Source organism: Dysidea avara, chromosome 1 (genome assembly GCF_963678975.1).
Source record: "Dysidea avara chromosome 1, odDysAvar1.4, whole genome shotgun sequence".
Taxonomy (NCBI): domain Eukaryota; kingdom Metazoa; phylum Porifera; class Demospongiae; order Dictyoceratida; family Dysideidae; genus Dysidea; species Dysidea avara.
The window spans coordinates 2,316,529-2,335,028 of NC_089272.1; the positions used below are offsets into that span (position 1 = coordinate 2,316,529).

The following is an 18,500-nucleotide window of genomic DNA, read 5'->3' on the forward strand; positions in this document are numbered from 1 at the left end:
AGTTTGTTCTATAATTATGGTTCAAAAGAAAACAGTATGTGAGCATGTGCAGATGCACATGCTGTCATAACATCAGTCCCATGCTACTAATTTTTACAATGTCTTGTGTAAGACATTATAACAATAATCGTGACTGGATTTTGGAAAATCAGCCTTAATGTCATATTTTAAAATTGGATTAAAATAAGGAATTAAAAACTTCTACTCAGCTTTACAGTGATTAGATGAGCAGTCAGTAGCCTGAATTACAATTAGCTGGTGCTATAGTTACATCTCACATTAATAACTCAGAAGTGTGTGATGTATGCATACCTATCACTTTAGTCGTAAGACATTTCTTCACTGAAATAGCTAATGTCTTGGTAGCTAAAATCCCATGTTTTTCCATAATATCTAGCATCATTCTAAATGGTTTAGTATCACCAGCCTCTAGTGGACCTGAAATGTGTTTTAACACTAGTTGAACTTTGCTAGATAATCTAGGAGTTGTTAAAATTTCACTCTCATCATCAGTACTTATGACGTTTGCAGTTATGAAGTATTTTACAAGACTTTCAATATCGGTCATAGTAGTGCAACATTTAGAATAATTTGATCTGAAAATTTCTTTATCCTTATTTGCAGCTGCTCTTGACTGTGAGTTGGACAACACTACATAAGAAGAAAATCAATCACCTAATATTACATTAGAAATTGTGCATAAGTATACATAGAACAGTACAATGAAATCATTGCAAAGAAAATATAAGCACATAAATATTATAGTTATGTTTGTAAACATAACAAACTAACATCCATATTTCAAAATTCAGTTGGTGTTATTTTGGGAACTAACTAGCAGTATGTGAATACCAAATATATACCTAGCTCAAAAGTACATTACATACAGCCATGTACACAAATCCACCACTGGATTTCCACCTAAAGTGTATATACAAAACTTCAATGGCAAAATTACAATTTTCCAATGCATATTGTTCTTGTGACCGTTGCCACCATTAACTACACAGTTTCTTCTTTCTATTAGCTACCTATACACAGTTTGCTCCTTCATTTATGCCAAGAGTACTGTTTAACAGAATTTCACATACAGTATGTACAATAGGGATTCATTCTCAGTGTACAAATATGTAACACTTGTGTTTACATACCACTATGTCCTTCTTGTGATGGCACCTGTTCCAAACAAACAAAAATAAATAACACATGTTTGCAGCAGAAACTACATGAACATTGTGCAGAGAGAACATATAAGAGAAATTTCAGCACAAAGTGACTTTGCAAGTCAAAGTACGTATACTATGTACATTCGTATGCCATGATGGTGAGTGGTTATTCCAAATACTATTTGCACACTGTTACTCCTACAGTGATTTATGGCTCACAATACACTCATGAGGTTACCATCTCATTTATCCTGTCAGCAAAGCAAAGGGAACACAAAGGATGGCACTGGTAAGTCCATGAAAAATGAATTGTAACATACTGTGGTATGCCAAAAGGCATGTGTTTGGCTGAAGCCATGTCAAACAGTGAAAAAATCAAGCCCATATCCTTAGCCGTTATTGAGTTATGCTTGTCTGAAAGCATTAGTCAGTCAGTTACTCAGTCAGTCACTAGAAAATTCCGCTTAATAATGTTTTAAAATTCCATAGAAACTTGTTGAAAGTGTTTCGGGTCAATCAGAAGGCTTGTCTGGGCTTACTTTTACCTAACTGATACTGTTTCATGGTCATCAGAGAAAGTGAGGGTGCTTTAGGGTGATGTTTTTCATGCACACCTTTGTGGTCCCTACTATACAGTACTATCGTACTGTATGATACATGTAGATGCTAATTACTGACAAAATTTTAAGCCAACATACAGTCTTTTCCTGATGAATTTAATTTTATGACCAAAATGGTTGAATAAAACTCCCATACATGTACCTTTTGTGTCAAGGAACTGAACCAGATCATTTGATCATCCTGTAGTTGACTTCTATGATTACATCTTTCACAAACAGAAATTTCTTGAAGAAGAGGATGGTGTTGAATATAACCAAATCCATTACATGACGAATGTTTGCAGGAAAATCCTAAACTGAAGTTGTTGTTTATTTTCAGCTGTTTGCACACCGATGTTAGTGATTTGTGCACTGTTTTGTACAGTGCATCAGGGCTCATCTGTAAAGGAATCTTGCTCTTGTGAAACATTTTGAGAGTAATGGAGTCTATTTTGTCTTGCAGAAATACATACAGATCAAGGTCAGTTGAAATCTGAAATATGATCAAATCCTTGTAAGCAGCCTCTCCATGTAGAACACTCCAACCAATAGCATTTCTCATACACTCGACTACTAAGCAACAAAATACACCTCGTGGAATGTACCCATTTTCAAACTTGATAATCAAAGTGTCGTAAATCTTTTTACCATAGATTGACAAATCTATCTTATCTGGAGCAGGGTTCAACAGAGCAGGCATGAAGTATTTATTAATTTCACCAGGTAATACAGCCATTATGTTAAGGGAAACAAATAGTTCACAAAGATGCTCATAGTTGAATACGTCATTGCTAATAAAATCTTCAGTGTACATGGCATTCAAAAATTCCTTATCAAATGTACCAACTTTGATTTTGTTATGTTTTGCAATATCATGAGGTGGATCATACTTCACTTCTATCAATTTAGTCAGTTTGTCAAAAAGCCATTGGGGATTACAAAACACAACATGTCGTAATGCAGGGGTATTTCTGTAATGCAACAAAACTCCAAGTTCATGGAAAAACATTAGGATGGTGTCCACATCTTCTTCTTTAATGTAACATTTTATAGCAATGTCAATACAGCGACTGTGTGTAATGTAATGTTTTTCATTTCGTCGAATCTCTAGCTGGAACAGTAACCAGTTAATGGGAATGTCTTTACTTGTTTTCTCACACTCTGACATATTTTCTATTGCTGTTCGTATTTCTTGAGCTGCCTCAGCTCTATTTTTCTTCATAATGTTGGAAATAGGATGAACCAGACTTTTATTTTTACGTTCTACAATTTTAAGTGTTGAGGTTTGTGGTATATTTATTATATCCTTTGCTAAGATTTTTTCAATTTCCACTACTTTATCATCTTGCTCCTCACTAGTTGAACCACACTTATCTAAATGTGTTCCCACAACTAACAGTTGACCAAATCTGGACAATCTTGAGGATATTTTTTCAGTACTCACAGAGGAAGGAGATGACCAAATATTTGCTAAAGCAGTTTTCATTAATTCTGCATTGGTATAGTGTGCAGTATTGCCTACTGGACATTTTTTACCTTCTCTGTAGAACTCGACACTTTTGGTCAATAAGCTTTTGGACAAATCAAACACCATAACATATCCAGTAGGAATAGTAGTTAAGGCAGGCATGACATCAAAGAACTCGGGCTGCCCTCCACTGTCGTAACAAGCTATAAGGGCACTGGTGTGTTTAATATCAAACTGATTTTGATTGATCATTGTAGAATGTTGATTAGTTGGTTCTGTGTTTGGTCTAAAGAAATCATCTTCAATTTGTAAATGAGAACTGTGATGAACGGTATTGGTTAGCGCCATTGATTTATTGGCAAGCTTTTCCATTATCTTCGTCTGTAATCGCTGTACTTCGTTTTCCAAATGAAGTTCCTTCCAAATTGATTGAGATGTGTTCCCAGCAAAAGTCACTGCAATTGTGCACTGTACAAGTTTCCTGTCGCACACACCAGTGCTATGTCGTACTGGATCAGGATCACCACCAAGCAGAACTTTTAATAGGGATGACTTTCCAGCTCCAGGGGGACCAAATATTAATACTTTCAAGAGATGTAACACTTCTGATCCCAGATCATGTTTGGCTTGATAATACAATTGTTTAAGTTGATCTGTCAACAAATACATAACATATACAAACAAAGTCTTACATGCTACATATATGCTTGGATATCTGTTCATGTATGTGCATACATATCATATAATTTTTATCGGAAGGTTTAAATTTCGAACAATTCAAAAATACCTACATTATAAAAAGTTTAATTAAACAGGAATACAAGTATCAATCTTAGAAATGCTAACCAAGGTGAAAAGTACAAACGAAGATTAGGTGTTGATTGTCCACTTCATCAATTAACTATATAGTAGGCACTGGAAGGTGAACACATAGTTCCACAAGCAAGATTACAAGCCCTAGATAACATAATTTAGTTAAGTATCCCAGCCTCAGTAATAGAGTGTAAGTAATGTACTCATTGTGGCTAAAGCCAAGTCATGGAGCAAATAACACACCATATTAGTTGATCAGTAAATCATTGTTGTGTTCAAACTTGCAAGCTGCAAGGAGAAGTAGAGAACTTGTACCAAAGCCTAATGAGAATTTATGAATATTTATGCACACCACAAAAATAAAAGCAGCAAATTCTGTTGTGTGTGGTCAACACAACTATTACCACATCCAACTAAAGTTGTACTAGCGAGTACACGGACATTGCAAATCCTTGTTGTTAATTATCCAAGGTAACGAGACATCATTTTTAAATATTTCTCAAACTATGAATCAAGTTTTCTTCTTTACGTTATCAAATATTTCCTTCTATATAGTAACCACTTGTGAAGTTATCGTACACACACACACACACACACACACACACACACACACACACACACACACACACACACACACACACACACACACGCACACACACACACACACGTATTACACATGCACATGCACACAAACTGCATAAGTTTGTATCAACATACACATTGTTGTGATTGACATCATCAGGAACACGCAGAAGTTCCACTACTTTTAAAGCCATTTATCCAGCCTGTATTAATGGTTGTGGGCAAATAATTAGTTATTAATTTATGAAAAATTACATGCACATTAACTATTCCTTAACCAGCTATATGTCATAGCATTGCTATACTTTTGTAATTGCTTTTTAATGACTGGCCTTTCTCAATACTGCTATTTCAACAAAAGGATGGACTCTTTTGCATTCATTCTGCTTCTAACAAGTCCTATCAGTGCTCATTCAGATACAGATCATATTATTAAAGAGTTTCGTTTTTGACTGACCAACAGATGCACTAAAGGAACACTTTTGTAAATAGCCCTAAATATTTTTGTGCCACAAGAGCAAGCAGTGGTCTTGGCTTCTACTCAAGCCTCCACCATTCCAGAGGTGATGAATCAATGTCCAAGACTGGATACTGCATGTATACATATCCACTTCTTTTAGTCTGTCAGACACATTGGTGAATGTGGAACTTGATGTTAATGAGTTATAGCTACAAAAACTTTTCTCTTTTTTCTTGCTGTCACTCTCAGACTCTGCAGGTTGTTGAGTCATATCAATATTGATGGATTCTACTTCTTCCAGCAGTGTACATACAGCAATATGCTCTGAATCAAACTAATCTTCAAATCGTAGGTCAAGAAATGGGCAAATGTCACATAGAAGATTTATTTTACTGAAACTGTAATGGTTTTCAATGTCATCTTTGATGTGACCTTTTATTTCTGATGTAAGCTCAGTATTGCTATCATCATGAATAACATATTCATCTTCAATCAACTAGATACAAGGGTGTCAGAACCAGGGTGGCCCAGGCCCCCACACTATTTTCAAAAGCATGTTTTGGCCCCTCCCACTTTTGGGCCAAGTACTAGTAGCCAATCAGCCAAAGTTATATATACACACAGAAAAGCATACCTCCATATGAAAAGCCATACAACCATCACACAAAAGCACTCTGGGGTGTGGCATCACCAGTCCACCGCAATCAAGCATTCATTGTACTGTATGAGGCACTGTATTAAACACAACAGTGCCTGTAATTTTATTTCTGTTCTGCTTGCACGTGATATCTGTTGTTCAAATATTTTCTGGATCCCGTGCAGTGAGAAGTTTGAACAGTAGAAAGAGTGCGTGATGTGGGAAAGATTTAACTCAAATTGAGGGTGGTAACAGATCTAAGTCTAAGAAGGCAGTCACACTGTATGTAGTGTGCGAGTGTATGGGAGTTGCTGAATACCAACAATTCAACCAGACATTATTAAGACTTTGTGGTGAAGTTGATTTATGAAGAGAAACAAACAAGGATGTTGAAAATCAAAGTGGCCAACCATGAATGCAGTGTGGTATTCACGTGATCTACACTCAGTTTGGGAACACCTGCTAGAACAGACATCCCAGCTTATAGTTCATTAAAGGTAATGCTGTGGATAACAACTATTAATGCTGTAATTTTTGTAGTGTGAAGTACGTAAAGCTCGCATAAAGAAAAGACCTTCACGTGACCATGATTTCTCATGTGATATATACATGCATCAAGCACATGCAGTAGGTGTAGGGCTATTAGTTAGTGATAACACACCCCACAACACCTTTATATAAACGCACGTATGAACTGGGTACATTATTAATGTTGTGTACCTACATAATTACTGTATTAGCTGTATATAATATCTGTAGATTAACATTTTGGCATGAATGTACAATGAAACATCAAGCAGTTACTTCTGTACAGCGGCCATGGTCATATATTTCAAATATACACAGTGGTCTGTATCATATAGCAGTCCCTGCCTGATAAAGTAAATTGTTTAGCCAATAATCTGACACAATAGATAGTTGGCACTGTTACAAAATTGTCACACTTCCTGCCTCTCAATGAATACTCCTAGCTTCATTGCTAAAAGTATTTAATGGCTATTAACAATATTCACAACAAGCCAACCTTCCCAATTCTGTATTGGTAATTGTTAACAAAATGGAACATTACCCTTGGTGCAAGTTTCTTAATAATGATTACCTACACAATAATGGTCACTGGGAGCACATCAAGTCCTATAGACAGGAGAGCATGTAACTCTGTAAACAGCAAAATTCAAGTGTGGCTGTCAAGCATTATAACAAAATAACTTTTAAAATTTCTTATTATAACATTATATGGAGGTGCATGCTCAAGCACATCACAGTACCGGTATGACTAAGCAAAACTATAAGTTGAATGGCACAACGGAAGAACAGTAATACAAACAGGGCAGGGCAGCCTTTTTACATTCACTAGTAGCAGGAAATCACTTCAATGGACTATTCCAAGCTACAGTATTCCTTTGACTTAATGGCTTTTCAGCTTTGCTGCCTACGATGGAGTAGTAGTAGTAGTTCATTCTGTGTATCACTGATTGATGTAATTAAAGATAATCATCATAAGCACAAGACGCCATGTTTGAACTTTGTCCATAATGTTTGTATTGTGTGTAGTTGCATTCTCTCTTGTCTATAGGATATGATGCATTCCTGTAGGCAGTTACAACCACCAAAATGCTACTGATGGAGGTTTTCTCTATAATAGCCACCTGTATCTAGAGGCCAAAATTATTTGGTCTGAAGGTGAGACAGTTTCCACTGTACTGGTAATATTACAATTGAAATAAACATGTTGGTATACTGGCCTGCACTAACACACATAAACACTACACACAGTATACTAACATACCACACTCATTACACACTTATACACTATCAACTCAATAAACTACTCTTACATGTATACAGTGACACATACTACACAGTACACACATACACATTCATACTACACTATATGTATCCACTGTACCAAGTACAAGTATTAGGAATTTTAAATTAGAGTAGGGACGGTGTATAGTACTGCAATAAAAAGTACTGAAACAAGCTGGATCGGAGTAGTATGTAATGTCCAAATACTGTAAAACAATAAGAAGTGAATACCCCTAATAGAGGTGCATTGATATGACTTTTAGCTGATATTCCGATAACCGATATAAAATCAAGACACACGGTAGTGTGTTGTGCGACCCAAAAAGCCAGCGCGTAACACCCGTGTGTATATTGACAGGAAGAAAGAAAATGCAATTTTCGCACCTCCGTAGCTCTGTGCTGCCTTGATAAAATAAGACAATTTTTGCTGTGGACATGCCCTCCAACTTCAGCACTCCACATTCCAAATTTGAGCGAAATCGCTACAGGTGTTCCCAAGATATGCGACTTCAAAAATTGGCTTAGTTTCTTCGTTTTTTCTTCTTATTTTTCTTCCTGTTGTCGCACACTTACAAAAACTGCTATAAAACTCGAACGCCATATCCGATTGCCTTGAAATTTGGCACACAGAAGGGGGATATAAAGGCGCATCTCGGTACCAACTTTGGCTGGAATACGATAAACAGGCAAAGAGTTATGAGCGATTATTCACAAAAATAACACCAATATGTTGTCACGCCTACAGGGTAAACCGCGTATGGGAAGAAGCTGAAAATCGTGGGTGAATAGGTTAACTATTGAACCTCAAACCGTTTGTGGTTTGAAAGAAATCGAGCTAAAAACCAGGAAGATACAACGAAAAATCAACAGTGTGTAACAATTATGCAATCAAGATTAGTTAATAAAAAAACGACTGCTTGCCACGCCTACCAGATAAACTGCTTGGGATAATGCTTTGAAAATCATTGTACAGATGAAGTAATTATCTTAGAAAGGCTCATCAATGGTGTAGAAGAATCAGACTTAAAGCCACGTAGTTATAACGCAAAATCCAACTTGGTGCAGCAAGTGTGAGATCGAGATACTCTAATATAGCAGTCATCCTAATAGAGCAGTCACCCTGAAGAGAATTCAAGAGATCAGCTAGAAACAAGAAACCTGTATAGAGATCAACTACACACAAGTCACCCTGTAGAGAGATCAGCTAGAAGAAGTTACCTTATAGGGAGTTCATGCAACTATGGAAAGAGATAGTTCAGCTAGAAGAAATCACCTTGTAGAGTTCAGCTACAAAGAAACCACCATGTAGAGAGTTCAGCTACAAACACATCGCCCTGTAGAGAGATCAATAGAAGAAGTTACCTTGCAGAGAGTTCAGCTACAAAGAAACCATCATGTAGAGAATTCAGCTACAAACAAATTTCCTTGTAGAGAGATTAGCTAGAAGAAGTTACCTTGTAGAGAGTTCAGCTACAAAGAAACCATCATGTAGAGAGTTCAGCTACAAACAAATCTCCCTGTAGAGAGATCAGCTAGAAAAAGTTACCTTGTAGAGAGTTCAGCTTCAAACAAATCACCTTGTAAAAAGATCAGCTAGAAGAAGTCACCTTGTAGAGAGTTCAGTTACAAAGAAACCACCATGTAGAGAGCTCAGCTACAAACTAGTGACCTTGTAGAAACATCAGCTAGAAGAAATTACCTTGTAGAGAGTTCAGCTACAAAGAAACCATTCTTTAAAGAGCTCAGCTGCAAACAAATCACCTATACAGAATTCAGCTACAAACAAACCACCCTGTAGAGAGATCAGCTAGAAAAAATTACCTTGTAGAGAGTTCAGCTACAAACAATTCACCCTGTAGAGAGAGCATCTAGAAGAAGTCACCTTGTAGAGTGTTCAGTTACAAAGAAACCACCATGGAGATTTCTGTAATCAATATATGTATTATATAAATAATTTGTACATTTACTGATAAAATATTTAAAGTACATCTACTTCATCTTTTCTTCTTCCTGTGGTAAAGAAAAAAGATAGGTTAAAAAAGTCCCAAAGCCAGCCATAGGCCGGCTTTGGGGTAACAAATGCAAAAAGAAATGAAATCTAATCCAAAACAGTCAAGCTGTAAAAAGTGTGTGGCCCTCAAAAAGGCTACGGTGAAAAAAAGATGTGAAATCCAGGTGGCAGCCAAGAAATGGCTGTGATGGTAGGTTAATGGTAAGAATTTTAATGATGGCAATTCAGGTGAAGCGGCACAAAAATTCACCTGAATTGCCATTATTAAAATTTTTACCATTAACCTATCATCACAGCCATTTCTTGGCCACCACCTTGGATTTCACATCTTTTTTCATCATAGCCTTTTTGAGGGCCGCACACTTTTTTTACAGCTTGGCTGTTTTGGATTAAATAAAATTATCAAGCCGATAAACAAAGCCAATCTGATATGGCAGCATAGACCTACACTGTATTCCCTAGCAATCTGCACTCTAAATTTAGTAATAAAGAGACAGAGTGGGACTGTAATCAACAGCTGACATCACATAAATAGGCACTACTAGGATATTACTAGTGCACAAGTCCCCATAAATAGATGTTTATGTATATCTGTATCTGCTGCTTGTTTACACATGTTACTGATCCGATACCGATATGTAAAAACAAGGCCAGTATAGCTGATAACTGATAGCTGATCCAATTATTGGTCCACCTTTAACTCTAATCCCTACTGTACATTGAGTAGCACAGTAGGGATATTCACTTCTTATTGTTTTACAGTATTTGGACATTACGTACTACTCTGATCCAGCTTGTTTCAGTGCTTTTTATTGCAGCACTATACATTGTCCCTACTCTAATTTAAAATTCCTAATTTTTTCTTATATTTGTTTGTGAAGTGTTTTTGCAAGCTCATGACCACTAAATAGTCTGCTTTTCACAAAACCAGTTACAATATTTTAAAAGAGTTAATCAGAGCATTATTATACTACATTATTACTTATAAAATAACAACTGATCAGTGGGTGTGGCTCTACACAGGGGCGTATGGAGAGGGTTTCCAGGGGTTTCAGGAAACCCCTTTGGATTTTATGCATTACTTGAAACATTAAGAAATTTAAACTTCAGGTTTCCAGAATCTGGAATCTGTCATGGAACAAACACATTTTAAACCTTTATCTTAGTTATCTCACACAATAGCAACACTTATAGCATTATTCTGAATTATGATTTTGGTGAAAAGATCAAGATACTTTAATAAAGCAATCAGGCAATATAAACTACTCTAATATAACAGTCATTTAACCGTAGCGGAAACCCATTTTCATAATATGCCCCTGCTACATAAGCCTGCAGACAATAATGGATGTGGATTTGTGCATACCTACAGACTGATGAATGGAGGTGGCTTCGTTACACAATTAATTTAGCACATTAGGCCAGACCTGGATAATCTGTAAAGCGTGACCTGGATGACCCGACTCGGTTTTAACATGGTTACTAAACTACATTTAAGACTTACACATTGCTAGTTCGCCGCGAATTGCCTTCACTGATCAATATCAACTACCAACTTTGAAAACCAGCAAGCCACGTGTGTTCAAATAGTTAGAAGCCCTTCTTTAGTCTATTAACACTCAGCTGTAGAACCTTGACTGATGGCCATGGTAAAGAAGGATAAAAGGTAAGACAATAGCACAAGCATTGTATGTTTAACAATATACCAAAGGTTTTTTCTTCAGCGACTAGAAACATTTCTGCAAAAGAATTAGGACTGTAGCTGCAGCCAGTTTTCTGCTACGCTTGACTGAAGGTGTCAGGAAGCAGGCAGTAGAAAATTCCATTGAATATTTTTTTTTATAATTCTGTAGCAGCTTGATGGGAACGTTTCGGGTCATTCTGAAGATGCTTTTGAGCTTGATTTTACCCAACCAATACTGTCATGTTGTTGTGAGGAAACATCAAGGCAGGTTTTTGGGTTATATTATATCACTGGCCACACCCACACCTTCGATGTCCCTACTATACAGTACTATCGTACTGTATGACGTACACAGCAACACTGTTAAGCCTATAAATTATCATAAAGTGTTCAGGATACTTTGTACAAGATAGAAATATGTAGTGTTCACCATCATGTATATCACTGCTTGAAGTATCTTAGTTTACTACAGTGGTATATCCCCAGTATATGGAACAGTTAATTGTTTGTTATTTTAGTAGTTTTTCAGTAAACCCGCATTACTGATGTTTTACTGAGAGTTTAAAACTTAGTAAAATAATTATGTTCCATATACTTAAGTTTACTGACACTTTACTTTCAGTATAACTACAGTAAGGCATCTTAACAAATTAGTAAACTAAGAACCTTCAAGCAGTGTATACAGTAATTGAGAAAGGTGTGGATGCATGTTTATACATTGTATACACACAATTACACATGTTTGAGTATGAATTATGGATACAGGCAGATCCTTGAAGTAGGGTTGCACTGACATGTGGTTTTGTTGATTAACCAATAGCCAATATACCATATAACAACAAAACTAATACTTGGTGATTTGCTAAAAAATTACAGTTGGCGAGATTCTAATTTGGTGAAGTGCTTTCACTGATAAATTGGTGCTGCAAGATGAAACGGTCACATTGTACAATCCTTCTTGAGCTAAGTATTTGCCTTGTGGATTTAGCTGTGATCTGTCACTTCATGGTATCAGTAGGATGGCTACCCACCTGGTTGCATTCATGTTTGAAACTGGATTACATCATCAGTGTCTGACCCGCTTGTAGAATATCCTAATCTGACCCAGATTGGATCATGTGTGTAATGGATCCATTAACTTAGTACTGCTGCAGCTCAGTTTCTTTTGTGAGCCACACCCACTTATTGGGATCATATGTAGGCATACATGGAGCCTTGTCATTTATTATTAGGTGTTCATGTCTGTTGCTGTCCACAAGCTTAGCCACACCCACTAAGTGAGTATGAGTTCTAGATAAGTTTTAAAACAGGCCAGCTTCTGTCATGAGCCACACCCACTTGGATGTATGGAGCTGTGCTAATTTATCAGTAAGGAGTGTTAAAGGTTATAAGTATCCATGAAGGCACACTTGGCCTCAACAACTGCTATCAAAGCTTGGACACAGGTATATATATATGTACCACTCTGCGTGGGCAGTTCAAAGGCACCGCCAGTGCCATAATTTGTATATTGCACTGCTGCAGACCGCAGCAAGTGCATTATAACTTATAACGCACTGGTTGCGGTTTTTTAGACCACAACGAGTGCATTATAAGTTATAATGCACCGACCGCAGTGCAATATACAGATATTGCACTGGCTGCGGTTTTGTGCAGCATAGCACAAGTGCCGGTGGCGAAGACCACTATGACACCTCACCTAATAGGTGGAAAGACACTTCACAGATCACTCGAATTCTTTTATAGCCTGACATGTAAAGGTCGATTGTGGGCCATAACGTCACCAATACGTATAATGTTTACAAGCAGCCAATGGCGATTGAAAAATCCAACACGGGTGGCCACAACTCTAGTCTACACACATATATATATATAAACGTACTTATACACCTTACTAGTCTGGTGCCATCTTAGCCCAGATTAAACTGTAGCCCACTTCGACAATGACTCAATTAAATAAATATTTTCTAAATAATACTAACCTTTATGTTCGATTGTGGTAACCAGTTTTGCCATGCCACCTGATTCGAGTTTAGCCAGTGTGAATAGTAAGAATTAGACTAGCATCGTTTAGTAGTTAGGTTTTGTTTACTTAAAACGTCTATTTAGCTACTTTTTTTTGCTCGAGAGAATCACTATGGCGATTAGTCTGGCGCTTAGTCTATATGGCGATTGAGTGATCACGCTGGCATGCTGAGCACTACATGATGAGAGTCGAACAGCGAATGCAGGTTAGTGATATAACCCATAGCGTACTAGCTTTCAATATCTCAGGTGGCTGCAGTGCTGCAGGGGGAACGTCATCGCAACGTCCGGCTTGGTTACCCACAATCGATGTTAGAAACCTGGCCTTTATAAGTGTTACAGCTGTCTTGTGAGACTCTCCCCACCTATTAGGTGAGTGGTACATAACAGTTATACAACGTGCACTTGTGCTCTGCCTGTATAAACGCACTTGCCTTCGGGCCTAACGGCCCTCAGGCTCATGCGTTTATATCAAGCAGAGCACTCGTGGCCGTTGTATAACTATATAATATACCACTTTCACACCTCACTTAAAAGGGAAGAGAAGGTGTATAAGTGGTATAATAGCACTGCTAGCAGTGCTCAGGAATGCAGTAACGAGAATAGGAGGTAGTATATACAAGTTATATCCCTCCTAGGAGTGATATAACTTGTATATACTACATCCTATTCTCATTAATGCATTCCAAGCATTCTCAGAAATCATTTGATTTCTTTGATGAAACTGTGTGATCTCCTCTCCTTTAATATAGCGACACTTCACAGGATCGATGGTGGGTTTTACTTTTTGTAAAGTGAGCCAAGGCATAGATCATGGACTTGGGGAAGAAGATAGTTCATTGTTTTACTGAATGAAGAAGGTCACAGGTTAGTTTATATTAAACATGTTACATTCAATAGTCACGTGGGGATGTCCCACAGACACTGGGTGTAGCGCTTAATTGATTTGGCCATTAGTGTTAATAGTATTCACTACTTTAGTTTATTCATGGCTAGTAAAGTAAGTACTTTAGTGTAGTTGAATCGTCTTTACATTGAATCGTCTTTACATTGAATCGTCTTTACATTACATTGCCGTTTTGACACCTGGTGCGATGTCACACACCCATAGTGACTGGGCGTAGTGCTTAATTGGCTAGGCCATTATAGCACTGTAAACATATTTACTGCTTTAGTTTATTCATGGCTAGTATAGTAAGTACTTTATAGTGCACTTAAGCTTCATTATGAGCTGTTCAGTTCGTATTTGGGCTTCCTGTGTTTAATTGCATACCCACAATCGAAGCGATCTGCATGCTCGTGACGATACACTTACGTTCGGCCTCTCAGAAGTGCCTTGTCGTTGCTCTTACGACGTTACCCACAATCGAAAGTCACATGGTCCCATATAAATACACTCACAAAGCATTCCAGCAGTTTCCATGTACACTTGCAGGTGATTCACCCAAGTGGAATATATTAGTTGTAACATGGGCACTTGTGATTTGCCTGAAATGACTCGTGCCCATGTTACAACTACTACATAACTATTTTAAAATTGGCAGTTTGATTATATGATATGCTAAAAATGTTTACAATTGGTACACATACATGTGTAGCTGATCCAATAGATAAAAGAAGTAATTCCTTTCAGAAAATGATGCACAAAAACTAATGGCACTTTTTATAATGTGGAAACAATGTTTAAATGGTTCAATAACGAACTGATATATACTCCGACATCAAATATCTAATCAAACGAACACACATACCATACGAAGTGTTAAATAATTTAATGTGAAATAATATGGATGCCATAATTGTAAGGCATAACCATTAGGCTGAAACATGAAATACACACATGTGTATCCTTGAAGGATGCATAGGAAATTTTAATCATTGAGGTAGGAGCTTTTGAGGCTACACACAGTACATGCCTGAGACTATTGGCTCTTGTTACCACAAAAATATAGGATAAATTTATACCCAACAAGACTAGTTGTGTTGGCTGGAGCCACTATTGTCAGTGGTGTATACAGTGTACAAGTGTGTAGTAATATATGGAGTAATGATACCTTGTTGAGGATCATGTGATGAGTCTGTTGAGTTCTCTTCCTTCTTAGTCAATAAGTCATTCAGCTTCTGTTGGTGCCTCTACATTGTATGATACTAACTCAGAGTTGTACATGATACAAATCAAGGTTGGTTTCCATATAGCCACAACAAGCACATGCATGTCTATGGTAGCTTGTGATTGGAGCTGTGATGATAGTTTAAATCATAAACACTAACTTTGCTATATATTATGTCAGCACTTTTCCAGACTGTTGTCTCTATGGTAAGTCTTACAACAATTCTGATAGAAATGTTATGACTTCATTTGCTATAATACAGTACAGTATAGTCACAAAAGACAAAGTGTGGCATATACTTAACTACTAATCTTGGTTATTCCATATTAAAATTATTGCCATATAGCCTGAGGTGATTCACAATAAGTCTGTCAATGAAGCAAGAATGACCAGAGGGTTGTATCAATTTACACAGTAGTACAATACAATACACTGACATCAGAATGTGCTTTCCTTTTATATGTGCACCCATTGGGGCTCTGGTAGAAGTTGCAGACAACAATGCAAATATTAGTGGTTATATGGAAACCAGTCTTAAGTTATTACCAAGCATGAACGTAAACACACAATAGTTCTGAGCAGCACACATATCTAATCATGTTAACACAAACAGGCATTATAATGGTTGTACAAGAACATACAATTCCATGTGTAATATGCTACAGAACAAGTGTTGGGTCACAAAGTGTATAACATGGATCCAACACATGTGTAATATCCTACACATTAATTATCCCCCTTACCACCAATAAATTCAATTATTGAGTTGTTGGTCACACAACAGCAACCACAAAGCCATCTATAACTTTTAAAGTGCAAAAATATGCCCACGCATAATATCTTAACATTCTTGTAATGCTAATAAACATCATTAACCTGTTGATGACAATCTTCATGTCCGGTTTATATGCATTTGAGGGCCACTAATTTGAGGCATAGCAACAAAAGTAACTACACCTCCTTTCCTTACTATTTCTTTTCATTAATAATGCTACTGTCACTTACTACAATGTTTATTATCGAACGCCAAAAAGTGTACAATGATGTCATCTTAGTGCGTGAGGACTGGTTATCCCTGTTCCCATTCACTATTGACCATAACAGGATAAAAACAAGGGATATAAAACATTCAACAGAAGCCACTACAAAGTGGTGCAACAGATATTTACATTCTATTATGTTGTGGTTATGGTGGTGAGTGGGTTAACTTGTGTACATAAACAATCAATAAACAAGTGTAAGGAAACTTAAGTATTGTACATTTGAGTAGCTAAAGATAATAGAAATGAAAAAACAATGAAACAAGGGATGTATATCTGCAGTTACACTAGTGGATACATATATGAATGAAGTTGGAATTAAATGTCCACTAGTATAGTTGCAGTATAGCTGCATTTGTAGATGGCCTCCCTTGTTTTATTGCTCTTTATTACTAGGATCCCTGCTCAAATATAAAACTCCTCACACTTGTTTGTTTACTGTTTTTTTTTTGTAATCACGTAATTCATTATACTGCATGGTGAATCATCACATACCACATCAAAGGAAAGAATGCTGTCAAACCTATTAGAAATTTAATTGAGCAATTTAATGTTCCCAACAATTTATTACCAAAATGCGATAGCCATTCGGTTCCATAGAAAATGTCACTAAATACGGGTGCTTTCCTATGTAGGAAAACGTTAGCGTGGACCTTTCACCCAATGTATGCATTCATGAACACTTCCGAACTTGTCAAGACCTTTCCAGAAGAGAGCCTTTTGCCTGATACTCTCCCACCTCTCAATGGAACCAATGGCATCTGTGGCTGGATTACAAGGCTCACCACACTGAAGTATGCATGGTATATACTTCAGCTGTCTCCATTATTCTTGCTACAATCTACATGATTATGGCCAAAATGGGCTCATCAAAACATTTTAGCAGAAGAGTGGTCACAGAATTGCCATTTTTGACTGTACTACAATGCTGGAAAAGTGAACACATGTACAAACTTTCTGAATTATGGACATATAAGGACAAAATATTTTGGTCTCAAAAGGTCTGGTTAATACAATTACAGTACGTGTGCTCCCTTGCCATAATAAAGCAAATCTTGCACTACATTATTTTAAGGCAATCTAGATTTTAGTAAAATCACCCCAGCCACTACTGAGATATGAACAGCTAAAGATATGGGATTCATTTTCTTCATTATATTTTCTTTGTTATGCACATATAGACTTTACAAGACACTGTCAAAGAACACAAATGCTTATATTTCATGATTCCCGCAGATTGACACTTAGCAATACCAAGATGCTAAAGCAGGCTCAAAAGAGACAGAAAACACATGAGGTGGATGAATGCCTATCACAGTCTTCATCCATATAGCTGAGGTTAGTTCCCAAGACGAAGCTCCAGCTGCCAAGAGGCTGCGATCAAGTTTAGGGCTGATTAAGGGTGCTAGCGCCTTTTTGAAGCCACACAAATGCTATTGTTTTTATCTTTGATACAGGCAAAAAGGAAGCTACAGGAATCTAAACTAATGCTTCAAAGATTGAACTAACTTTCTACTATACAGAGACCAAAGTATAAGATTGTACCTTGTTTCATTCACGCGATATAGTCTCTCAAAGTCAACCCATACATTTTTCTTATTCCGAGATACTGGCTGCTTGCACAGGCATTAAATTTGCTGTGAAGATTCTTCAACAAACTTGTGGAAACTTAGCGCAGGAATTTGTCGTAGCACTTCTTCTTTCTTGAGTTATAAAACAAAGAGTGAGTGCCCGAGAGCAAACTTCAATTTCCGGGCCTTGTAACTTCATGCTGGATCACAACAATTATAATTCTATGCGCTAAAAGTTTGCAAATTTATCACTGATGGTCCACCAAAAGTTTGGTAGAGATCTGACTATCGTGTATTCCAGAATATCCCCTTTTACAATGCAGTGTAGAACATGCGCACGCCGACCAGTTATTACAACAAATTCCAATAAACCACAAATGCCAACTTTATCAAATAACAAATTATAAATGAAGTTCTGAAGAAAAGAAAAGTTCTTGTTCCTTTTCTTTACACACTGGGACACCTTCCTGTTGCTTGTGGAGTCGCCAAGTCTGCTCTTCGATAGGTAACGCCCCGTAATGCAC

General features: G+C 37.1%; 3 protein-coding genes across 9 annotated transcripts in view; 1 reads left to right on the plus strand and 2 right to left on the minus strand.

Annotated features, from left to right (window-relative positions):
• The window catches only part of LOC136252779 (uncharacterized), a 151,293-nt gene that overhangs the window by 74,189 nt on the left and 58,604 nt on the right, over positions 1-18,500 (minus strand). The gene's annotated exons all lie outside the window — the stretch shown is intronic.
• The window catches only part of LOC136252554 (serine/threonine-protein kinase ATR-like), a 151,722-nt gene that overhangs the window by 62,405 nt on the left and 70,817 nt on the right, over positions 1-18,500 (plus strand). The gene's annotated exons all lie outside the window — the stretch shown is intronic.
• The window catches only part of LOC136252533 (uncharacterized), a 64,444-nt gene that overhangs the window by 6,746 nt on the left and 39,198 nt on the right, over positions 1-18,500 (minus strand). For all 3 annotated transcript variants that reach the window (XM_066045005.1, XM_066045016.1, XM_066044996.1), the window contains exons 6-9: positions 15,309-15,387; positions 1,929-3,886; positions 1,152-1,176; positions 313-651 (exon numbers count right to left, since the gene is read on the minus strand). In XM_066045005.1, coding sequence (XP_065901077.1) covers positions 313-651; positions 1,152-1,176; positions 1,929-3,886; positions 15,309-15,387 — 2,401 coding nt within the window. The remainder of the gene's footprint in view (positions 1-312; positions 652-1,151; positions 1,177-1,928; positions 3,887-15,308; positions 15,388-18,500) is intronic.